A 20,681-nucleotide genomic window follows, 5' to 3' on the forward strand; every position below is an offset into this window, starting at 1 on the left:
CCCCCCCCATCCCCGCCTCCCACCCCTTCCCCGCCTCCCACCCCATCCCCGCCTCCCACCCCTTCCCCGCCTCCCACCCCATCCCCACCTCCCACCCCTTCCCCATCCCCATCCCCATCCCCACCGGATCCGTAGTAAAGAGCCTGGCTGAAAAGTTCTACCCTTGCCGCAACACTCAAGGATGTACAAGCAGCCACTGCCAGCCGCCCTTTCGCTCTTCTTTCCCAGTGCCTCTGACTGCACGGGCTGGCGCCAAGATCTGAACCTCCTCTGGAAGGCATCTGTGAGATCTGCCAGGATGCACACACTCGGCCCCTCCCCCATCTCCTTGCTCCCCTGTTGGCATCCACCTTGTCTCCCTTCCACCGTGTTCCCCTCTCCTTCATCCCCTGGGTGCCTCCCTTCACCTTGTCTGTCTCTAGGAGGTGGCCCTCCTGTCACACTGCATCAAGACCCCATGTGGACATCCCTTCCTGCAGCCTTTCCTCGTGGGCTGCACATCTTCCCTTTCCCTCCCTGGACCACAGAAAGCACCTGCCTCTTCTCTAGAGCCCATGCGTCTCCCCTCAAGCCTCCCTCATTGTCATTGAATTGCACTAAGTCATCCCTTCATCATAAGCGATGTCTTCCTTCTGTGACCATCTCACACTTTTTCCATCGCCTCAACAGGCCATGTTCTCTCTGAAACTGTCTGCTGTCGCGCATCTGGTCCATTCACTGGCTCTGCCCTCCGCCGTCCCACGAGGCTCCCTTTTCCCTAGGCTCATCCCATCAGATCACTTTCCTTCTCTCTCTTCCCTTTCAGTCAAGCCCTTGCCCACGGGACTTTATACCAGACCTACGCTTCCACCCCTTCCTATCACCCATGCTCTCCCACTCCCCGCTGTCAAGTTCAGATCCCTGCACTGCCTTCTCTACCTCTTGACCACCCTTCTCAGAGCACCCAAGTGCAGGGTTTAAGACCCACCTCTTACTCTCGGGGTGCCTGGGTGGCTCAGTCGTTAAGCGTCTGCCTTCGGCTCAGGGCTTGATCCCGGGGTTCTGGGATCGAGCCCCACGTCAGGCTCTTCCGCTGGGAGCCTGCTTCTTTCTCTCCCACTCCCCCTGCTTGTGTTCCCTCTCTCACTGGGTGTCTCTCTCTCTCAAATAAATAAATAAAATCTTAAAAAAAAAAAAAAAAACCCCACCTCTTACTCTCTATCCCATTCTGCCTGGCCCCCTCTGTCATCCACCTGATTAAACATTGTGAACAAGAGCCTACCACCCCCAAGCCCCTGGCACCCCACCCCTTCGTCTCTCCTTCTGTGGCCCACTGGTGCACACACTGTTTTCACTGGTTTTGAATGTCATCTCCCCTACCGCTCTGTGCGGAGGCTCTGTGCGTGCCAGACCTCCACCCTTGCCAGCCCCCCTGGAATAGCGGAGGCATGAACTGGGTCACTGTTATAAAATGTCACCTTTGCCGTGATTCCTACTCACTCCTTCACCATTTCTACTCCCTATCTGCTCCCTGCACACTGGACTCCATCCACTGGAGTCCATCCCAAGTCCCTGAGGTTAGGGGCTCAGTGGTTTCTGTGCAAGACTGCCTTGTTTCCTCTGCTCTACACCACTCACTGGCTCCTTTCCCTGCTTGTCCTGTACTCCCAGCTTTCACACCCTCTAGTTACGGTGGCTCTGCAGTGCTCGTGCCGTCAGCTCTCCATACCACACACGCCATTCCACCTGCCCTATGAGATTGGGAGCTTTTCAGGATGCCTTCCCCTTTTGCAAGGTACCCCCCTTACCAAGCCTGAGTCCCTTGCGTATTTGAAGTTCCCCTCCCTCTTCTATGCTGCTTGTATCTTCCCTCTCCTGTCTAGTCACCGGCCCCAACACACTCTCGCGGACTGCCTTCTCATAGCTACTCAGGATGCCACTGTCTCCTCTCCACATGAGCTGTGGGATGAGCCTTCCTTGGCTCATCCTCTCTGCCTGTTCTCCCACTCTGGTCTTCGAGACACCCTCTGCCACATCTACAAGTTCCTGTCCTACTTCTGCTGCCTGCCATCCTGGGATGGATGCGGTGGTCTAGCCCTTGATGTATCTGATGCCTTCTGACCTGCCCTAATGTCTGTCCCATTCCCAGCTGCTTCATCCCCGACTTGCTGTGCAGAATCCATCTACTGTCCCAATTCACACCTAAGCATGCTACCTTTTCAAATCTGTCACTGGGAAGAGGTCCTTGTTTCGCCAGGCTGCGTGGTGACACGCCACATCTCCCCCTGCCCTGCAGTGACAGTGCCCACTCCGGCATTCTCAGGAGGCCCCTCACCCTCCCCTGGCCTCCTCCCACCTGGCCCAAATTCCTGGCTCGCCTGATGCATACTGTGCTCCTTCGCCTGCGTGGCCTTCTGCACGCACCAGCCCCACCGGGGGAGAAGTTCCTGGATTCTCCCCGTCCAGTGCCTCCTTTGGGCTCTTTCCCAACCCACTCTTGGTGCAGTGCGGTCCCTCATGCTCTTCACAAGCCTCCCCTGCCCTAATTACAAGGCCCCATACCTGCCCTTTCTCACCCATCTTGCTAGTCAGACCACCTCCCAAAGACTTTGCACCTGACCTCAGTCTCCTGGGAGCAGACTGAAGGTCTCACCTCCTTTGTGCCTCTACTGAATACAAAGGAAAGAAAATGTCTAATTTAAGTCATGAGACATTTAGCCGCCCTCTGGGAGTCGTCCAGCCGGACTCCAGGGTCTTCTCTGCCGTGCGCTCCCTTCTCCATCCCTCACCCACGGCTCAGCCCAGGTCAGTCGTCTTTGCCTCAGACATCGGGTACCGACCCCGCACGCTGAGGCCCGTGCTCCCGCCCCTGTGCACCCACGCTGCGCTGTCCTCTTGGGCCCCACAGACGTTCCTCCCTGGAACCTTTCATGTTTCCACTGAGACCCGTTTGCTGCACACTCTTCTGACAGGGCTCTCAGCGAGCCTCTTTCTGATTTTCCTACCTTTTTCCTTTCATCAAGCACCCCTGTCATCTGTCCTCCCTCCTGCCCTGGCCCCTGCAATGCCACGCACGACATCATAACACTTAGTCTCGACCTGCACAGCCCTGGGTCCTACCGTCCACCACTGCTCTCCTCCCTCCCTCCCTGGCAGGCATCTCTCCCCCAGATGCTGGGTGGTCTCCTGCGTCCTCTGCCCCGCCCTCCTGCGGGGACATCCCCTCTGGTGCTCTCTGCCCATGGCGCACACGCAGCTTCCTTCTGGTCACCACTCCCATCTCTCTCGATCCTACAGCTCAAGTGTCTTTGGCTTTGAGTACAACACTTGGGCGCACTGCTTCCGACCTGCCGACCATGAACCTGTACCCAGCCCCCAGTGTTCCAGACACCTTCCTGGCTGCACCCATTTGCTCACTGTCTGCCTGGGCCAGGGGTCCTTCTCCCCCACGTCTGACGGCCCTGACTCTGATGCCCACCCCGTCACCTACCCTGGCCCAGGGCTCCCCTGCTCAAGCGTCACCTCTCTGCCCGCCTCCACTCGGCCCCTTCCACCCAGTGTTCTCACCCAAGGACCCATGACCCCCAAGACCGCCTATCAGCATCATCGTCCAGGTGTGTTTTTGTGTTTGCTTTTGTGTGTTTTTGGGTTTGTTTTTGCACTGAGCAGAGCACTGCTCCCCCTCAGATGCTTCGACAGGCCTGCCTTGGGGGCCATGCCCACAGCCCCCCGGTCGGGTGAAACCCCCTCCCCCATTCTTGGGAAGAATCACTGCAGTGGACGCCCACCCCGACTCCCTGGGCCGCACTCTGCCTCCGCGCACCTCTAGCCGCCTGCTTCCATCAGCTGCCATGCACACTTCTCCTCCGAGCCCGGCCCCGCCCCAGCTGTTGGCACGGGCCCGGCTCTCCGCTCTTGGAACCCCGCGTGCCCTTCCATGTTTGCTCTGACGTGTGACGTAACCCAAACCCCAGTGTGCGCTAGAGCACTGTTCTCTTCACATACTCCCCCTGCTCCTCCTCGGCCTCCAGCATTTGACTCTCCGGCATTGTGACGGTATCAGTGCAAACCTGGTCCTCTTCAGCGGTTGTCATTATCCCTTTCCCTATCTTACCCCTCCTCGTTTCAGACCTGTGACACCATCGCCCTGCAGAGCCTTGCCCCTGTGGTCCTCGTGGACCTTTGTGATTCCTGCCAAGCCCACTTCAGTTCTGCCTTTCTTGTACTACTTGCCTGTGTCCTCTCTCGGTGCGTTCACTGGTCGTCCCCACCCTCTCCCCAGCCTGCGGTCATCACCCCCAGCGTTGTACACGTGTCATCCACAAGCTCAGTTACACACTGTTTTTCTCAGCGCCTGGAGCACAACTCCCAGACCCGCACCCTGCCCCCAGCCCACTGATCCCAACCCAGTAAAACATGACCCACATCCCAGCCCGACCCTCTCCCCAACCCCAGCGCCAACCCCGTCCCCCAACCCGACCCCAACCCTATCCCCCACCCCAAACCTCCCACCCCATCTCCAACCCAAAACCCAGTCCCCACCCCAGCCCCATCAACCACCCCAACCCCAGCGTGACCCTGTCCCCCACCCCAACCCCAGCTCCGACCCCACCTCCCACCTCCCACCCCGTCCCCTCCGGATCCGTAGTAAAGAGCCTGGCCGAAAAGTTCCGCCCTCGCCACAACATTCGAGGCTGTAGGAGCAGCCACCGCTACCGCCTCTGTGTTCCCTCGTTCCTCCTGCCACCGGCTGGCCCGCCTCTCGGAGCTTCCCCCGGGAGGCACCTCGGACATGGGCCAGGATGCACTCTCTGCCTCCTCCCTCTTCTCTACTCACCCTGTTGGTGTCCAGCCTGTCTCCCTCTCTCCTTCGTCCCCTGGGTGCCTCCCTTCACCTTGCCTGTCTGAGACGTGGCCCTCCCGTCACACTGCATCGAGGCCCCATGTGGACATGCCTTCCTGCAGCCTTTCCTCGTGACTGCACGTCTTCCCTTTCCCTCCTCAGCCCAGGAAAGAGCACCGGGCCTCTTCTCTAGGACCCGTGCATCTCAAGCTCCCCCAGAGCCTGTCGTGGAGTCCCATTGGGTCCTCCCTTCACCACCGGGGATGTGCTCCCTTCCTGGGACCTGCTTTCAGCTCACACTCTTTCCATCTCCTCAACAGGCCACGTTCTCTCTGAAACCATCTGCTGTCGCGCATCTGATCCTTCCACTGGCTCTGACCCGCCCCCCTGTGTGAGGCTCCCTTTTCCCTCACCTCAGCCCACCTCACCTTCCTTCTTCCTCCCTCCTCCCTTTCGGTCAAGCCCTTGCCCATGGGACTTTACCCCAGGCCTGTACTTTCAGCTCGTCCACCTCCCCTGCTTCCATTCCTTCTCCACTGGGTCCCCTGATGCACCCCTGCCCAACGCCCTTGCTCTGCACACCCCACTGACATTGTGCAGATCCCCCTTCGCCCTCCAGCCCTCTTGGCCATGGGCTTTGGAGCCCATCCTGTTGCTCTCCATCCCAGGAAGCCTTGCCACCTCTGTTGTCCACCCGATGAAGCCTCTAAAACAAGTGTCCCCAGACCTCACCGCTCCCACCCCCCGCCCCGCTGCTGCCGACATCAGCTTCCTGGACTATGCCTATGGCATCGTCAGGTTTTGAAGGTGTGCCCCTGCCCAGTTGAAGGTCCCTGTCACAGTCCCCAGCCACATGTCAGAATTCCACCCTTAACCACTCCCTGGAACTCCCTGAGGTCTCCTATCCGTGGTCTCTGTTCGGTGTCTGTTCTGATGGCAGTGCTGCCCCACTCCTCAGTCACCTCTGTCACTGTGTCCCCTGTTCCCACGTGCTCCTCAGAGCCCTGGATCCATATGCCAGGCTTACCATCTCCCCTGCTCTGCTCTACTGCTGCTGCCCGGCCTCAGTATCACACATGACAGTCGTCTTGTTCCCTGAGAACTGCTGATGTTCCCAGACTGGGGGTTCTTCATACCACCTTCCCCTCTTCCCTACTGCCTTTTCTTTGTTTTCCCACTGATTTCCCTGACATGACTCACATCCCACAGACCCACTCCTCATGGCTGCCTCAGTCTCCACTGTCTCCCTCTTCCTGTGCTAGGTGTAGACCTTCTGGTCTGGTAGAACCTTTTGGCCCATCCTCTGCCTATTCTCCCACTTCTGACTCGGAGAGACCCTCTGGTTCACAGTCAATATTCCATCCTACTTCCCCTGTCACGTGTTAGTCATGTGACACATTCGGTTGTCTCTGCACTGCTCCCTTCAGGACAGCCCTCCTCCCTCTGTTGTCACCTTTTTCAACACCAGGGTGATGTGCAGAATCCATCTACTGTCCATATTCACCCCTCGGCACCCTACCTTTCTAGGTCTGCCATTTTCAAGAAAGTTGGTACTCTTCTAGGGTTCTCTATGACCTAGACATGCCCCACACTGACAGGATTATCTCTAAAAATTACACAGGCAGCTACCTCTCCCTCCTCAACCTCTGGCCTCCTTCCACTTCTCCCACATTTCTCACCCCCACTGTGATTTCCGGCCTTACCTACACTATGCTTTTCCTCCTGCACGGGCTTCCTCACGCCCTTGTGCCCACTCGGGGGCACGGCTCCTGGTCCCTCCACATCCACTCCCTCCTCCGGACTCTCTGCCACCCTCTCGGCACAGCGCATTCCCTGATCCTCTACAAGCCTCTCCCACCCTCCCCGCCAGGCACCATCACCTGTCCTTTGTCACTCTTCTCGCCCTGTGAACCCCCCTCTGCTCTCGCACACCCTCCCCCCTGCTGCAGACTGCTCCCCTGCCCCACCTCCAGGGCCCGGCTCCGTGCCCCTCCTGCTTGGCATCTCGACTGCCTACCTGGCAAAGGGACTGTCCTGTGACCTGAGCCACCTGACATTCCTCCAGCCACCCTCTGGGAGTCGTCCAGCCGGACTCCGGGGTCTTCTCTTCCGCGCGCTCCCTCCTCCATCCCTCACCCACCGCTCAGCCCAGGTCAGTCGTCTTTGCCTCAGACATCGGGTACCGACCCCGCGCTCCGCCTTCCTCTTCAGGTGTCCTCAGCTAGTCTGCACTCCTGCGCACTGACAGGAAGTCCCAGCCTTCACCCCCCCCCCCCCCCCCACACACACACATCATACCAGAGGCCTTCTTGGCTACATCCATTTGCTCGCTGTCTGCCTGGGCCGGGGGCCTTCTCCCCACGTCTCACAGCCCTGACTCTGATGCCCACCCCGTCACCTACCCCGGCCCAGGGCTCCCCTGCTCAAGCGTCACCTCTCTGCCCGCCTCCACTCGGCCCCTTCCACCCAGTGATTCTCACCCGAGGACCCATGACCCCCAAGACCGCCTATCAGCATCATCATCAGGGTGTGTTTTTGTGTTTGCTTTTGTGTGTTTTTGGGTTTGTTTTTGCACTGAGCAGAGCACTGCTCCCCCTCAGATGCTTTGATAGGCCTGCCTTGGGGGCCATGCCCACAGCCCCCCGTCGGGTGAAAACCACCCCCCCATCCTCGGGAAGAATCACTGCAGTGGACGCCCACCCCGACTCCCTGGGCCGCACCCTGCCCTCGCGCACCTCTAGCCTCCACCAGTTGTCACTGACAGCGTTCCTCAAATTCCCAACATTTCCCCACACTCGGACATTGACCCGGCTCTGTCCTCTTGGAACCACCGCATCCCTTCCATATTTACTCTTTGACACTGGTGTGCCCCGAACGCCAGTGTCCATCTCCTCACACCGCACCCTCACAGCCCTCCCGCCCCACCCTTTGTGACACAAGGCACTGTGACAGTAGCTTTGGTCCAATACTGGTCTTAGTGATTGCCACTGTCTCCTTCCCTACGTTACCCCTCCTGATTTCAGACCCATGACACTGTGTCCTTGCTGAGACTTGCCCCTGTGGTCCTCATGTCCCTCTGTGACTCCCGCCAAGCCGACCTTCCCTTCCGCCTTTCCTGTAGCTGCTCTCCCTTGTCCTCTCGGGTGGATTCACTTTTCTTCAGTGCCCTCTCCTCAGCCTGTGATCGTCACCCCCCAGATTTGATATCAGTCCACAAGCTCATTTAAGAAGATGGTTTTCTCAGTGCCTGGAACATGGCTCATGTCTCCCTCCCCCCACCCCATCCTACCCTGTCAGTTCCAACCCTGCTCTCCTGTCCAATCCAGTCAAATCCACCCCTGCCCCGACCCAAACCCCATTCCCCACCTAACCGCACTTCCCACCCCTTCCCCGACGGATCCGTATTAAAGAGCCTGGCCAAAAAGTTCTATTCTTGCTGCCACAGTCAGGCCACAGGAGCAGCCAGTGCTCGGCACCCACTGCCACCACCCTTTCCTGCCCCTCCTGCCCACGCCTCTGCTGGAGCTGTCCATCCCCGCGCTGGAGTTCCTTCTGGTGGGCACCTCTGAGATGTGCCAGCATTCCTACTTGCCACTTTCCTCTGCATACTACTCCTATTGGTATCTGTCTGTCTCCCTTCCAGCACATTCCACCCTCCGTCCTCCCCAGTGCCTCCCATCACTATCTCCCAGTCTGTCTCTGGGAGGTGACCTGTTCAGCTGCCACAAGGCCCCACTTTGACATTCCTGCCCAGGAGCTTTCCTCACACAACCCATGTCTTCCCTTTCCCTCCTCAGTGCAGGTGAGCGCCCAGCCTTTTCTCCAGTGCCCGTGTATGTCAAGGCTCCCTAACGCCTGTCACGTAGTCGCATTGGGTCCTCCCTTCACCATCGGGATGTGCTCCGTCCTAGGACCTGCTCTCAGCTCACACTCTTTCCATCCCCTCAACAGGCCACGTTCTCTCTGAAACCATCTGCTGTCGCCTGTCTGGTCCTTCCATTGGCTCTGGCCACCCTCTTCCCTTTAGGTTCCCTTGTCCCTAGCCTCATCCCATCTCACCTTCCTCCTCCCTTTCGGTCAAGCCCTTGCCCACGGGACTTTACCCCAGGCCTGCACTTTCACCTCGTCCTCCCCTGCTTCCATTCCTTCCGCACCAGTGGTCATCTGATGCACCCCTGCCCACCACTGCTGCCCTGCCCCTCCCCAGTGAGACTATGCAGTACTTCCTTTGCCGTCCTTCCCTCTTGGTCCTGCTCCCTTCACAACACCACATGCAGGTTTTAGGACCTTCCAGTCCCTCTCCTTCCCACTCTCCCTGGCCCTCTGTTGTCCACCTGATCAAGCCTCTCAGCCGAGAGGCCCGAGCCCCCACTGCCTTGCCACTGCTCTCCCTCTGTGCCCTTCTGCTGTCCCCGTTATCTTCTCAGACTAGACCTTTGACATGCCACTGGTTTCGACATTCCTCCCTCCTTCTCTGATGGAGTCTCACTGCTACATGCCAGACCTCTATCCTTTCTGCCCCCTTGGCATAGCTGAGGCATGGACTTGGTGATCCTTGGGAAAGGTTACCAGCCTTGGTTCCTGCGTGCTCCCCCGCCATTTCGCAGTGTATCTGCTCCGCACACAGCAGACTGCGCGCACAGACATCCCTCCTCTATCCGTGAGGTTACCTGCCTGCCACAGGCTCCTGGGCGGGGTCAGCAGTGCTGCTGCCCTTCTGCCGACTCCTTAAGCCTCTTACCCCAGTTGTTCCTGAGGGTCCTGAGTCTTCAGATGCCCAGGGTATGAGGTCTTCACCTTGCTCTGCTCCTGCCATCCCATCTCAATACCGCATATGCCACCTGTCTTGCCCCCTTACCCCCTGAAATCTGTCAATGTCTCCAGATTGGGAGCTTTTCATGACACCTTCCCCTTTTCAGCATCGCTCCCTCTACCCATCGTGAGCCCCTGCCACGTATGAGGTCCTCTCCTTTCTCAGACCCTGCTGCCTGTCCACATCGCTTCCCTTCTGTCCCCCTGACCAGCTCCCCACCACCTGTCATGTGAAGGAGTCACAGCTCTGTCCTTCACGTGGGCTCCCTCCCTGACCTGCGCTCCCGCACCCTGGGTGACCAGCTGCTTCATGCCCATGTGCTGTACTGAATCCGTCTGCTGCTGAGCTCACCACTAAACCCTCTCTCTTTTCAGCCCTGCCATTTTGGACGAGGTCACTCTCTGGGCTTTTCCCTGACCTTTCATCTTCTCGCCGTCCCCCCTGCACTGACAGGCTTGTCTCCAGCGCTCTAAATGGGCCACCACCTCTACCATCTCGTCCTCCCCTGGCCTCCTCCCCGCTCTCCCACGGTCCTCACCAACTGCGCTCTTCCTCCTGCACGGGCTTCCTCACGCCCTTGTGCCCACACGGGGGACACGGCTCCTGGTCCCTCCACGTCCACTCCCTCCTCTGGACTCTCTGCCACCCTCTTGGCACAGGGCATTCCCTGATCCTCTACTAGCCTCTCCCGCCTTCCCTGCCAGGCACCATCACCTGTCCTTTGTCACTCTTCTCGCCCTGTGGACGCCCCCCTCTGCTCTCGCACACCCTCCCCCCTGCTGCAGACTGCTCCCCTGCCCCACCTCCAGGGCCCGGCTCCGTGCCCCTCCTGCCTGGCGTCTCGACTGCCTACCTGGCAAAGGGACTGTCCTGTGACCTGAGCCACCTGACATTCCCCTGGCCACCCTCTGGGAGTCATCCAGCCGGACTCCGGGGTCTTCTCTTCCGCGCGCTCCCTCCTCCATCCCTCACCCACCGCTCAGCCCAGGTCAGTCGTCTTTGCCTCAGACATCGGGTACCGACCCCGCGCTCCGCCTTCCTCTTCAGGTGTCCTCAGCTAGTCTGCACTCCTGCGCACTGACAGGAAGTCCCAGCCTTCACCGCCCCCCCGCCCCACACACACACATCATACCAGAGGCCTTCTTGGCTACATCCATTTGCTCGCTGTCTGCCTGGGCCGGGGGCCTTCTCCCCACGTCTCACAGCCCTGACTCTGATGCCCACCCCGTCACCTACCCCGGCCCAGGGCTCCCCTGCTCAAGCGTCACCTCTCTGCCCGCCTCCACTCGGCCCCTTCCACCCAGTGATTCTCACCCGAGGACCCATGACCCCCAAGACCGCCTATCAGCATCATCGTCCGGGTGTGTTTTTGTGTTTGCTTTTGTGTGTTTTTGGGTTTGTTTTTGCGCTGAGCAGAGCACTGCTCCCCCTCAGATGCTTCGATAGGCCTGCCTTGGGGGCCATGCCCACAGCCCCCCGTTGGGTGAAACTCCCTCCCCCATCCTCGGGAAGAATCACTGCAGTGGACGCCCACCCCGACTCCGTGGGCCGCACCCTGCCCCCGCGCACCTCTAGCCGCCTGCTTCCATCAGCTGCCATGCACACTTCTCCTCCGAGCCCGGCCCCGCCCCAGCTGTTGGCACGGCTCTCCGCTCTTGGAACCCCGCGTGCCCTTCCACGTTTGCTCCGACACTGATGTGCTCCACCCCCCAGGCCACTTAACAGTTATACTTTTTATTTCTTGGGTCTGTTCTCCCTCGTCATCAAGAATCATTCTTTAGTGTTACTTTTGTTTCTGTTTACTCAATATCGTGTCCATGCCTCATTCATTCCCGTTTAATTTTACTTGTTCTCAGAGCGCGCGCTCCTTCCTTTCTCTGACAGGCCTTCGGAAATCGACCCGCTGAGGCTCTCATTCTTGTCCGGTTCGTAGTCTGCAGGAGGTTCTCTAATCTTTTCCTCTCATCCTTCGTTTGTCTACTCCACTCTCTCTGCCAGACTCTTTGTTTCTTTCTTTTCTAGGTCTTGTTGAAAACTGGAGCCTCCCTTGAACTCAGCTCTAAGAACGTAAATGCACTGTAACCTCCTTAGCCGGATCGCCCTCTCATTCCCGTTCAGCATTTCTCCTCTCTCTCTAGCCTTCCTAGCTCCTGAATTTACATACTGCGATGCGCTTTGCAAGATCCTCTGTCCAGCCACCTTACTCTAGTCCCTTCTTCCTGTTTCCCCAGCATACACGGGTTCACTGTACTCTCATTTCTCATGTCTCTGTACGTAGTACTAAGTCATACAATTTCCTCTTTTGTTCCTCGTTTATTTCCTCTATTACTGAGGACACTTTTGTCCCTGAGAAAAAGTGACTAGGAGACTCTTCTAGTCCTGTCGGCCCAGATCTGCATGGCCCCCGATGCCTGCCTTTGCCTTCCCTGCCGTGCTTCAGCCCCCTGCCTCTTCCTGCCCTCCCGCCCCGGCCCGGAATCTGCCTAGTACCGTTGTTCTCATGAAGTTCGATGCCCGTTCTAGGTATGGATGTGCACTTTTCAGTGCCCTTCCATGACACCCTTGCCCCTATGTCCACTGAGTCCCTCTTGACCCATTTCTGGACCTCTTTCCCCTCCTTTGTTTAGAACCGGATTAAATATGCAACTCAGTCCATCTTTTCCCCTTTGCCTTTTGCATCCAGTCCACGCTAAAGCCTGTAGCTGCCTTCTGACATCTTTTCATCCCGCCGCCACGCTCTTCAGTATCTTCTGCCAGTCTCTAATCCTGTAGCCGTCTCCTCAACGGACGCGCCACTTCTCCTGCGCTCGTTTCTGGGTCTCCTTACGGGAAGCTGTTCTCCCTTGTATTTGCTCTAGTTACTCTGAAATGTGGGCTAACCCATACAGCGCACTCTTGACTCAGTTTCCATCATCCGTATTCTTCCTCGTTCTGTTAGCTACAGTTAGTGCCAAACCTTGCCTCACCATGTCCTTCCGCATATGACCTTCCCCATCTGAAGGTACGTTTTGCTTTTCCACCCATTTTCTTGCCCCCCCCAGCTTTATGTTTTATTAACCACCCGCATACTGAGTGTGTGTCATTCTCACTAATAACTCCCGGTTTGGTTCCTCTTTTTATTCTACACCCGTTGCTCAATCTGTTTCCGTATTTCGTCTTTCCTACAGAGTTTGCTGAATTGCTTTTGCTTCTGTTTATTCCTTGGTAGGATCCCTGCAACTTTCCTCCTTTTAGGCCCACTTCACGGGACCCGTCTCTAACCTTTTTCTCTATCAGCCACGCTTTTTTATGCAAACATCCTTTTCTGGATACTGTCCCTCATAGGTCCCATTGTACTCCTCTCTCTCTTCTGTTGAGAACTGCCTCACCACACAGTTCTCTCCGACTCAACTGCTTTATAAGTATAAGCAACTTTCATTATCCTTGGTTTAAAGTATGCTGAGTAGCAAGTTTTATTAGTAAATGCTTATGTTGCTATATCTTAAATTTGAAAAAGCCCTTAATATCTCCTTTTTAAAAAAATTCAACATATTTTCTCAACTACCACAAAAATATTATTACAGGAACTTTCAAGTACTTCTTATAACGTAAGCCATTTTAAAGGACAACTGCATAATTCTTTAACGTGTAATCCATTCATTAGTGTGCTTGTTTATGTGTAGTACACAGTGCGCCCATGCTAAGATAAAAGACCGTCCGTAAATGCATTCTCCTTTTACGCGGCAAGGAATAATGAAAGGCTTTCAAGATAAATAACAAAGTCACGTACGTTTTTTAAGTGAAATATATAAATAAGAAACTTTCAGGAAACGTTTACTTACCGATTGGCGAGTTGCTTGAGTTGTTCCACGCGTATTGTAGGGGAAGTGATGGAAACAACGCACAACCCACTGGAAGACCGTGAGCATAGGAAGCAAGCCTATTGGCAGAAGAGCTTCAACCACAGAGAGCATACACTATCCTGAACAGCCTTGCGTGCGAACAAGAAAGCTGACTCACCGTAGTTTCCCAAGTACATGGGGATATGGAGATAAAAACTTTTCATGGTAACAAGTACTTTGATAATGTGCGTAGTTGCCGGTGGGTGATACCTGAATCCCTCATTCCGGTCTCCATAGTATTCGCCATTTTGAACCCGGCATATCCCCGGCCCAGCCTAATTCACACCTCCCCTCCGACCAGCATTTTCTCTTCCTTCCTCTTTCCTCTTGTTTTACACACAAGTCTTTTCCGTTGCTTCTCCTTCAGCCAGTCCTTACACGATTCCTTAACTTCTCGGCAAACTGAACCTCACTTCTAGGCAGGTCTCCCATCATTCCTTTTGCGTATCTGCCCTACGCGATCTTAAGCATTCGCCATGAGCCCCAACCACTCCTCAACCGGTAAGCTGTTCATCTGTTCTACAGAAAAAGTGTTTAATCCACACCTTCTAAAAAGTCAGTGGTGATGTTTTTAAGGTTCCCATCAATGGCTTATTGGGGTTTATCTTAGTCCATGTCCTTCTCACCTTTCCTAAGAAAGCACTCACTCACTCCTAGGAAGCACTCACTCCTGTAAATTTCCCACTAAGACTCCAAGGGCCAGCCTGCCCAGCTCCTACTCTTGCTCAAGCCCTGGAGCCTCTCCCATTCCGGACCCACTGCCAAGATGTGACAGCTGCTCTGTTTCTTTCATTCACACCCATTGTGTCTTGTTGCCATGGCCTTTACTCAGGTGCTCCCTTCATTCCTACAGTGCCTCTGTGCTCACTTGCCATCCTTTTTTCCTTTGTATTCTCTCATGACCTTTGGCCCACGTATGGAGCAACAGCCATTTCTCCCATCAGTAGGACTTTTCAGGGAACGGTGTTCCATCTGCAGGCAACTTGAACATTGCTCCTCTGTTCCTTTCCTCCATTTTCCCTTTTTCCTGCTGCCGCAAACTCCCTACCTTTCCTCCATCGTTCCTTCTTCTTTCACCTGGATCATTCCCGTAAACCTAGTCACCTCCTCTGGACACGCACAGCTTTGCTCTTCCGCACTCACAGTTCACCCTTCTCGGATCTTATTTCTTACACTCTGTCCTGAGTCTGCTTCTACCTTCCATTCAGTCTGGACTTTGTGAAGATCCCCCTCTGGCCCATTTTAAGTCCAACCCGTTTAATCTCTCTCTAGCTTCTCATTCTATTGACTATACCGATTGCTTCCAATCTTTTTCCAACAAAGCTTTCTGGGCAGCAACACATCATATTCCAATACTTACTTAGCCACATCCTGACCTCCTTCCTCAGCTGGTTGACCAATATCTGGCTTCACATACAACTCTTCACTGAACTTCCAATTCTGATTCTCTCTCTGTGTTCCCCATCCTGGCCTTTAATGCCCTTCCTTGTTTGCCATTTTGCAAGACTGCATGCTCTGCTCCGAGCTAGATCTGACGCTCCCTCTTCTTAGATTTCAGCCTCAGTTCTTCTCTACTTTGTCCTTCTCTCTTTTTAAATACAAATCTCAATAGTTCCTCTCACTTCCAGCCAGTTCTAATGTGATACCTTAATTTCTGAGCAAACTTTAACGTCGTACTTCAATAACTTCTTCCTGATGGCCTTTGATTATTTGCTCTGTCATAGATTATTAACATCTGTCACATTTTCAGCTTCCAACTCTAATCGTAGTGAGGGACACAGTATTTTTCTCTTGAGGTGTACTCCCTTAAAGACACCCACCCACTTCTTACCAAATCCAGATCATCCCCTCAGCAGACACCCTCCCGCCATGCTCTCCTGTTGGTCAAACAGGTTGCCATCCATGGCTCTGCATCAGGATTCGTCCTGATCTTGCCCCCTAACTATTCCTATCAACCAAGTCTTTTAATGAAAATTCTTCCATCCTTCCCAGATCCATACACCCACTACCCACTTCTTTATATCCTAACTTTATGCTGTATTTGATTGAGATTTTTTTAAAGAAATAAAATACTGCACATGTAGTTGAGATTTCCTCTGCACCACTTCAGAATCACTTACCTCTCCCCCACTATATAATTTGGTACTTCTATATTTATAATTTTAATAAATATTTATGTCCTCTTAAATAACATAATGCTATCCTCGAGGGTTTTAAATACATACATGTATACACAAACACGTTTGTGTGTGTGTGTGTGTGTGTATGTGTGTGTGTGTAAATTCTTTAAAAAGTTTTTCCCGTCAAGACTTTGAGAGCTAATCTGCTTTCCGACTTCTATCATATGCAGGCCTTTACTTCTTATTATATACACCATTCATTGCAACGTTTAACACCAACCATTTTAACCAATTAGACCTCTTCTAAGATCTGACAGATTTCTCCATTCTGGGTTTCTCTAAGCCACATCTTATTTGCCTTTTTGTCACTCTGACTACTGAGAAACCGCTTGAGTTCATGCATGCTCCCATTACGGAATTAAACTCCTTTCTTTTGTGTCTTGTTCTGCTCTACCATACCCTAACTACCCACTACGGAATTAAACTCCTTTCTTTTGTGTCTTGTTCAGCTCTACCATACCCTAACTACCCACTTGAGCTGTCCCATCATCGCTACTCTACCGTACTGCACCACCCCACATCCCATCTGTCCTCACCCTGCGGTGTGTCCTAACGGTGGGTACGTACCTGAGCTTTACTTCCCTCATGACTTCTAACCACTCAAGAAATAATCTCGTCCACAGACAAACCACTCACCAACACTCCCCGACTGGTCAATCCTGCTGTATTCTAAGGTTGCCAGCAATGTCTTTTTAGAATTCATCTTAATAAAACTCCCTTAAACCTGGTCTGCATTTTTGACACTCCATTTATCAAGTCTTCTCTAATTCATACAGTGATCCTTTTCTCTGCTCACAAACCCTCTCCCCCTTCTTATTCCATCATAACCTTGGTTGAAGTACGTGCCTAGCCCACCATCCTTCAACCATCTGCCACTCTTCAAACCCTCCCTTCACATCTGCAGGAATCTTCCCTCCGATCGTCCATCCCTTTCCTCCTCGTACGTATCTCACCCAGAGAACACGCTGCCGCAGCTTCTGCGGCCCTGCTTCCAGCTACCGCCTACTTCGTTCTCCTTCTTACAGATTTCAGCCGTCTCTTCGGGACAGACAGACGTTGGGCGCGCACTGCTCAAGCCCCTGCCGTCTCCCCTGGCCTGCAGTCTTTACTGCATCCTCTCTTCCTCTTGGTTCAGCGTGAACTTCCATAGGATTCCTGCTACTGGTTTGCCTTTTATGTCCGTGCGTCTCAGCCTTGACCTTTCGCTATGTTGACCAGACACGTTACTTCCAGGATCTTTCTGGCACAGCATCCTGGACAGCAAAACCTTGAGCTCCTCCAGGTCCAACTTTGCCACCTTACCTCACTCTCTCTTGTTAATACACAAATCTGACAAACGTCCAACTCCTATTTCCTTGTGTTTCCATTCAGCCCTCGTTAATGCCCTTCCGTGTTTATTTTTCTACCTGCATGTTCTGTGTCCTTGCCTAACCCACACCCCCCCCTTAGTGTTTCCAGCCTCCATCTTTTGCTCTCTCCTTTGCTCTTCATTCATACAAGTCTCCTCAGTTGCTTCTCTCACTTTCTGCAAACCCTAATGTCGCCTTACTTCCTGAGTGTGTCTTTAACATCCTGTTACGGCACATTCTTTCCAGTTTCCCCTGTGTATCTTAACCTTGCAGAGTGATGAGTGGTGGCCTTTTGAGATTCCCTCCCCTCTGATCCCCACTCCCTCACTCAAAACCAAGTGTCTACTTTTCAGACAAGCCCTTCCCTTGGAGAGCGACTAAGCGGTCTCCTTCCTTTTCCGTCATGATGTCTGGCCCGAGTGTGGTGCCGTGTACTTCTGGTTAGTGTCCATGACTATTTCCATGTCCGTATTCAGTGATATCTTCTCATCTGACGGCAGTTTTAACTGTGCTGTTTTACTCCTTTTTCTTGATTTTTGCCTCATAAAAACAACCTTCTATTCAGATCCCCTCTCCATTCAGAGACCACGTATGCACATATCGTTCCCATAGGTTCAGACTCCCTTCCGGATAAACACCTCATGTTCGGCCCTCACCGTTCAGACTGCGGACTGGATTTCGGGTCCATCCCCGGTGGCCTCTCTCTACCCTCCCCTTCCGCACGACCTCCTGAACAGCTCCCCTTCCTCACCTGTTTGTAGCCACTATCTCCTTCCTTTTTTCAGTGGTCGTGGTCTGGATTAACATGAAACCATGCTACAAAGTCCCTACTCTGCACGTCCCGGTGTCCCTCACTCCAGCCGTCTTCAGTGACCTTCCCCCTGGCCAGGTTACGCTCCTGCAAGCTCCCCACCCTAGCGTGAGTCACGTGGCCCCTGGTGTTATCCTAGCCTCCATTCCCTCGGTGTCTCCTGTCCTTTCTTACAGGTCTCCCCAGTTGCTTCTCTGTCAGCTGGTGCTAACATGACAGGTTGCTAGCAAAGACTCGTCAGAATGGCTCTTCATCTGCCTTCATCTAAAGCAGTGGTTCTCAAACTGCAGCTTGTGAAGACACAGACTCAGCGGCTCAGGTGGGGCGGAAGAACCCGTGGGAGAAGCACTGCTCTCAGTATTCCCCTCAGCCAAGTCCTTTTGCTAAACATTTCCCACCAAGGCATCAAGATCGAGTCTACTTCAGACTTTCACTATTTCGCAGGCCTTCCTTCTCTCCCAGTGTACACATGAGTCCCTGCAGTGTGGCCTTATGCCCAACATAATAGGCCAGTGAGGCCCATCCTCATGGCCAACAGATCCCCCATTCTGGGGGTCTTCGCGGTGCATGTGGTTTCTCTTATTACCGTGCCAGCTACTGACAGCTGTTCTCTATGCGATGCTCCTCTTGACCCTAATAACCCCTCTTCCCCACCCCTGCACCTCTGGCCCAACTGTGGGGCCTTCTCCTTCCAGTCAATGCCTGACGTTCTTCAGGTGACCTTTTAATCTGGGGACAGCTACCACGTTGCTCTCCCATCCCTGCTTCCTTACGACCTATCCTGCCCTAAAGAAGTATGCCACCTTCTCTTGAGCACCACCCGCCTCTTCCGCCACCATCTCCACTTCATTCAGTGGACGTGGTCTCCTCCTGAACGGCTCTCCACCAGGTTCTCTCCCCACTAGCAGAACATTTCATGTGGCGCTCACATGACAATTATTTGTATCTCCCTTCGGTAGTTCGCGCTGCCACATCTTAGTTCCACACAGTGCAACTTCATCTACCACCGGTACACAGAAGTGACAAATGAGGTTCTACTCCAGTTGGGTTCCCACCACGATTTCTAGCCACTCATCTCTCAATACTCGGCATCCCTGCTGCAGACACACTACACACACAGCGATCCTGGGTCCGTGTGCTGCGCTCCCTTTATACCAGGGGCATCTTCATCCTTGTCCTTCCGGTCCTCCTCGCTAGAACTTCCCACTCCCCTTCCGGCCCCGTTCTTCTCTTGTCCTATATAGTGGTTTCAGTTTGGCTTTAAGGCCCATCATTTGACCAAACACACCCATTATGAGATGTTATGGGATTTCCAATTCTGAGGAACTCTATTCCTCACCTTCTCTGCCCCTGCCGCCCCCCTGCTCCCCACTGCTCTTCCCACAGCACTCCTTGACATACTCCGTCTCTCTTTCTCATGTGATCATCATCTTTGCTACAAGCATCGCACCATATCCTTCCTGCCCAAACCTGCTGATCTCCAGGCGCCCCTGCGTCTTCTGCAGGCTCTCCCACTCTTTCCCCGGATTGACCCCAAACGAGCACCTCTGTCACCTACAGAGCCACTTGTTTGGTCAGCTCCCCTCCTGGTATCGTTTCTCAGCTATCGTCCCATTCCTCTTCCTCGTTCCTTCCACGCTCTTCCACATGCACCTGCACCCTCACTTCAACCCCGACCTTCACAGGACTCCTGCCACCCGCCATGGCTGACACCCATCCAACTTAGACCCTTTAACCTTTCACTCTGTTGGTCACACTATGGCTTCGAGGAAGATTCAGACATGGCATCCCTCATGGCACCATTTCCTATCCAGCCACTTCCTCTCCACAGCCTCTCTCCTCCTTTGGTTGGACTCTCCCTTAGCGCACAGCTCTCTGCTTACTGTGCAGCCCTACCGTCTCCCAGCGCCCGCGTCCTGGCCCTGTGTGCCCTTCCCTCCTCACACCTTCTATTCCGCTCCACCCCTTAAGTGCCCTCCCTTCTTGGCTTCTAGCTTCCAGCTTCTCTCTCTCCTCCTCTGTGCTATTTTCATACAGGTCTGCTCAGGAAGTGTCTGTCACTTTTAGTCAATCCTCACATGGCAGGTAGCTTCAAAGAGCAGCCAACTTCAACGGCATTTCACAAAGTAAACTGTGACACTACACACGCCCCCCCCCAGCCCTCCTTTTACTTGTCGCCTCTTGACAGAAGGCGTGGTGCCCGACACTTGTCTTCAGATGCGCTCCGTCATCCTCCTCAGCCATTCCCCACAGCACAGTAAGCGCTTCCCCAGACAGAGCACCTCCATGCACTCTACTAAGTCAAGCCCAGGATCTGGAAAGCCAGCAGCAGTAGCTTCTCATCAACTTCCCTATCGCCCAAGTCCTTCAACTCCCGATTTCCCTCCAAATGGGTACTCCGAGGGCTGGTCCACTCCTGCCTCCTACTCAAGTCCTTGCTCCTCACACTTTCTTTATACTTCTCCTACTTACAACACCCAAAACGTAACCAATGACGTGTTTCGAGCTCCGACAAGATGCCCCATTCTAGACTTTCTTTATCCCTCACCTGCTCTGTGCCTTGTGGGCCTTCCCCTACTATTTCCTTTTCTCTGCTTCTAGTCTCTCCTTTCCTTCATACTGCGTCATGACTTGTGGCCCAGGAATGATGTCCCGTCCTTCCAGCCATCATGTCATTCCTTACCGATTCCTTTCCATCTGAGGGCAACTTAATGCTGCTTTTTTTTTTGTACCTTTCCTCCTTTTCCCCTTCGTTTGTCCTAGAGAAAAACCTTCTCTTTCAGAGTCCCTCCAGCCATGTGTAGAGCATTCCCGGGGATTCAGCA

General features: G+C 54.1%; 2 protein-coding genes across 6 annotated transcripts in view; one reads left to right on the forward strand and one right to left on the reverse strand.

Moving 5' to 3' along the window:
• Positions 1–20,681, forward strand: part of COPG2 (COPI coat complex subunit gamma 2) — a 111,607-nt gene that overhangs the window by 85,718 nt on the left and 5,208 nt on the right. The gene's annotated exons all lie outside the window — the stretch shown is intronic.
• MEST overlaps positions 1–20,681 on the reverse strand; it is a 62,898-nt gene that overhangs the window by 18,484 nt on the left and 23,733 nt on the right. For 3 of the 4 annotated variants that reach the window (XM_040643995.1, XM_040643994.1, XM_040643993.1), the window contains one exon: positions 13,457–13,554. The exons of the other annotated variant lie outside the window; for it this stretch is intronic. In XM_040643995.1, coding sequence (XP_040499929.1) covers positions 13,457–13,554 — 98 coding nt within the window. The remainder of the gene's footprint in view (positions 1–13,456; positions 13,555–20,681) is intronic. 4 annotated transcript variants of the gene reach the window in all.

Source organism: Ursus maritimus, unplaced genomic scaffold (assembly GCF_017311325.1).
Source record: "Ursus maritimus isolate PB19 unplaced genomic scaffold, ASM1731132v1 scaffold_3, whole genome shotgun sequence".
Taxonomy (NCBI): domain Eukaryota; kingdom Metazoa; phylum Chordata; class Mammalia; order Carnivora; family Ursidae; genus Ursus; species Ursus maritimus.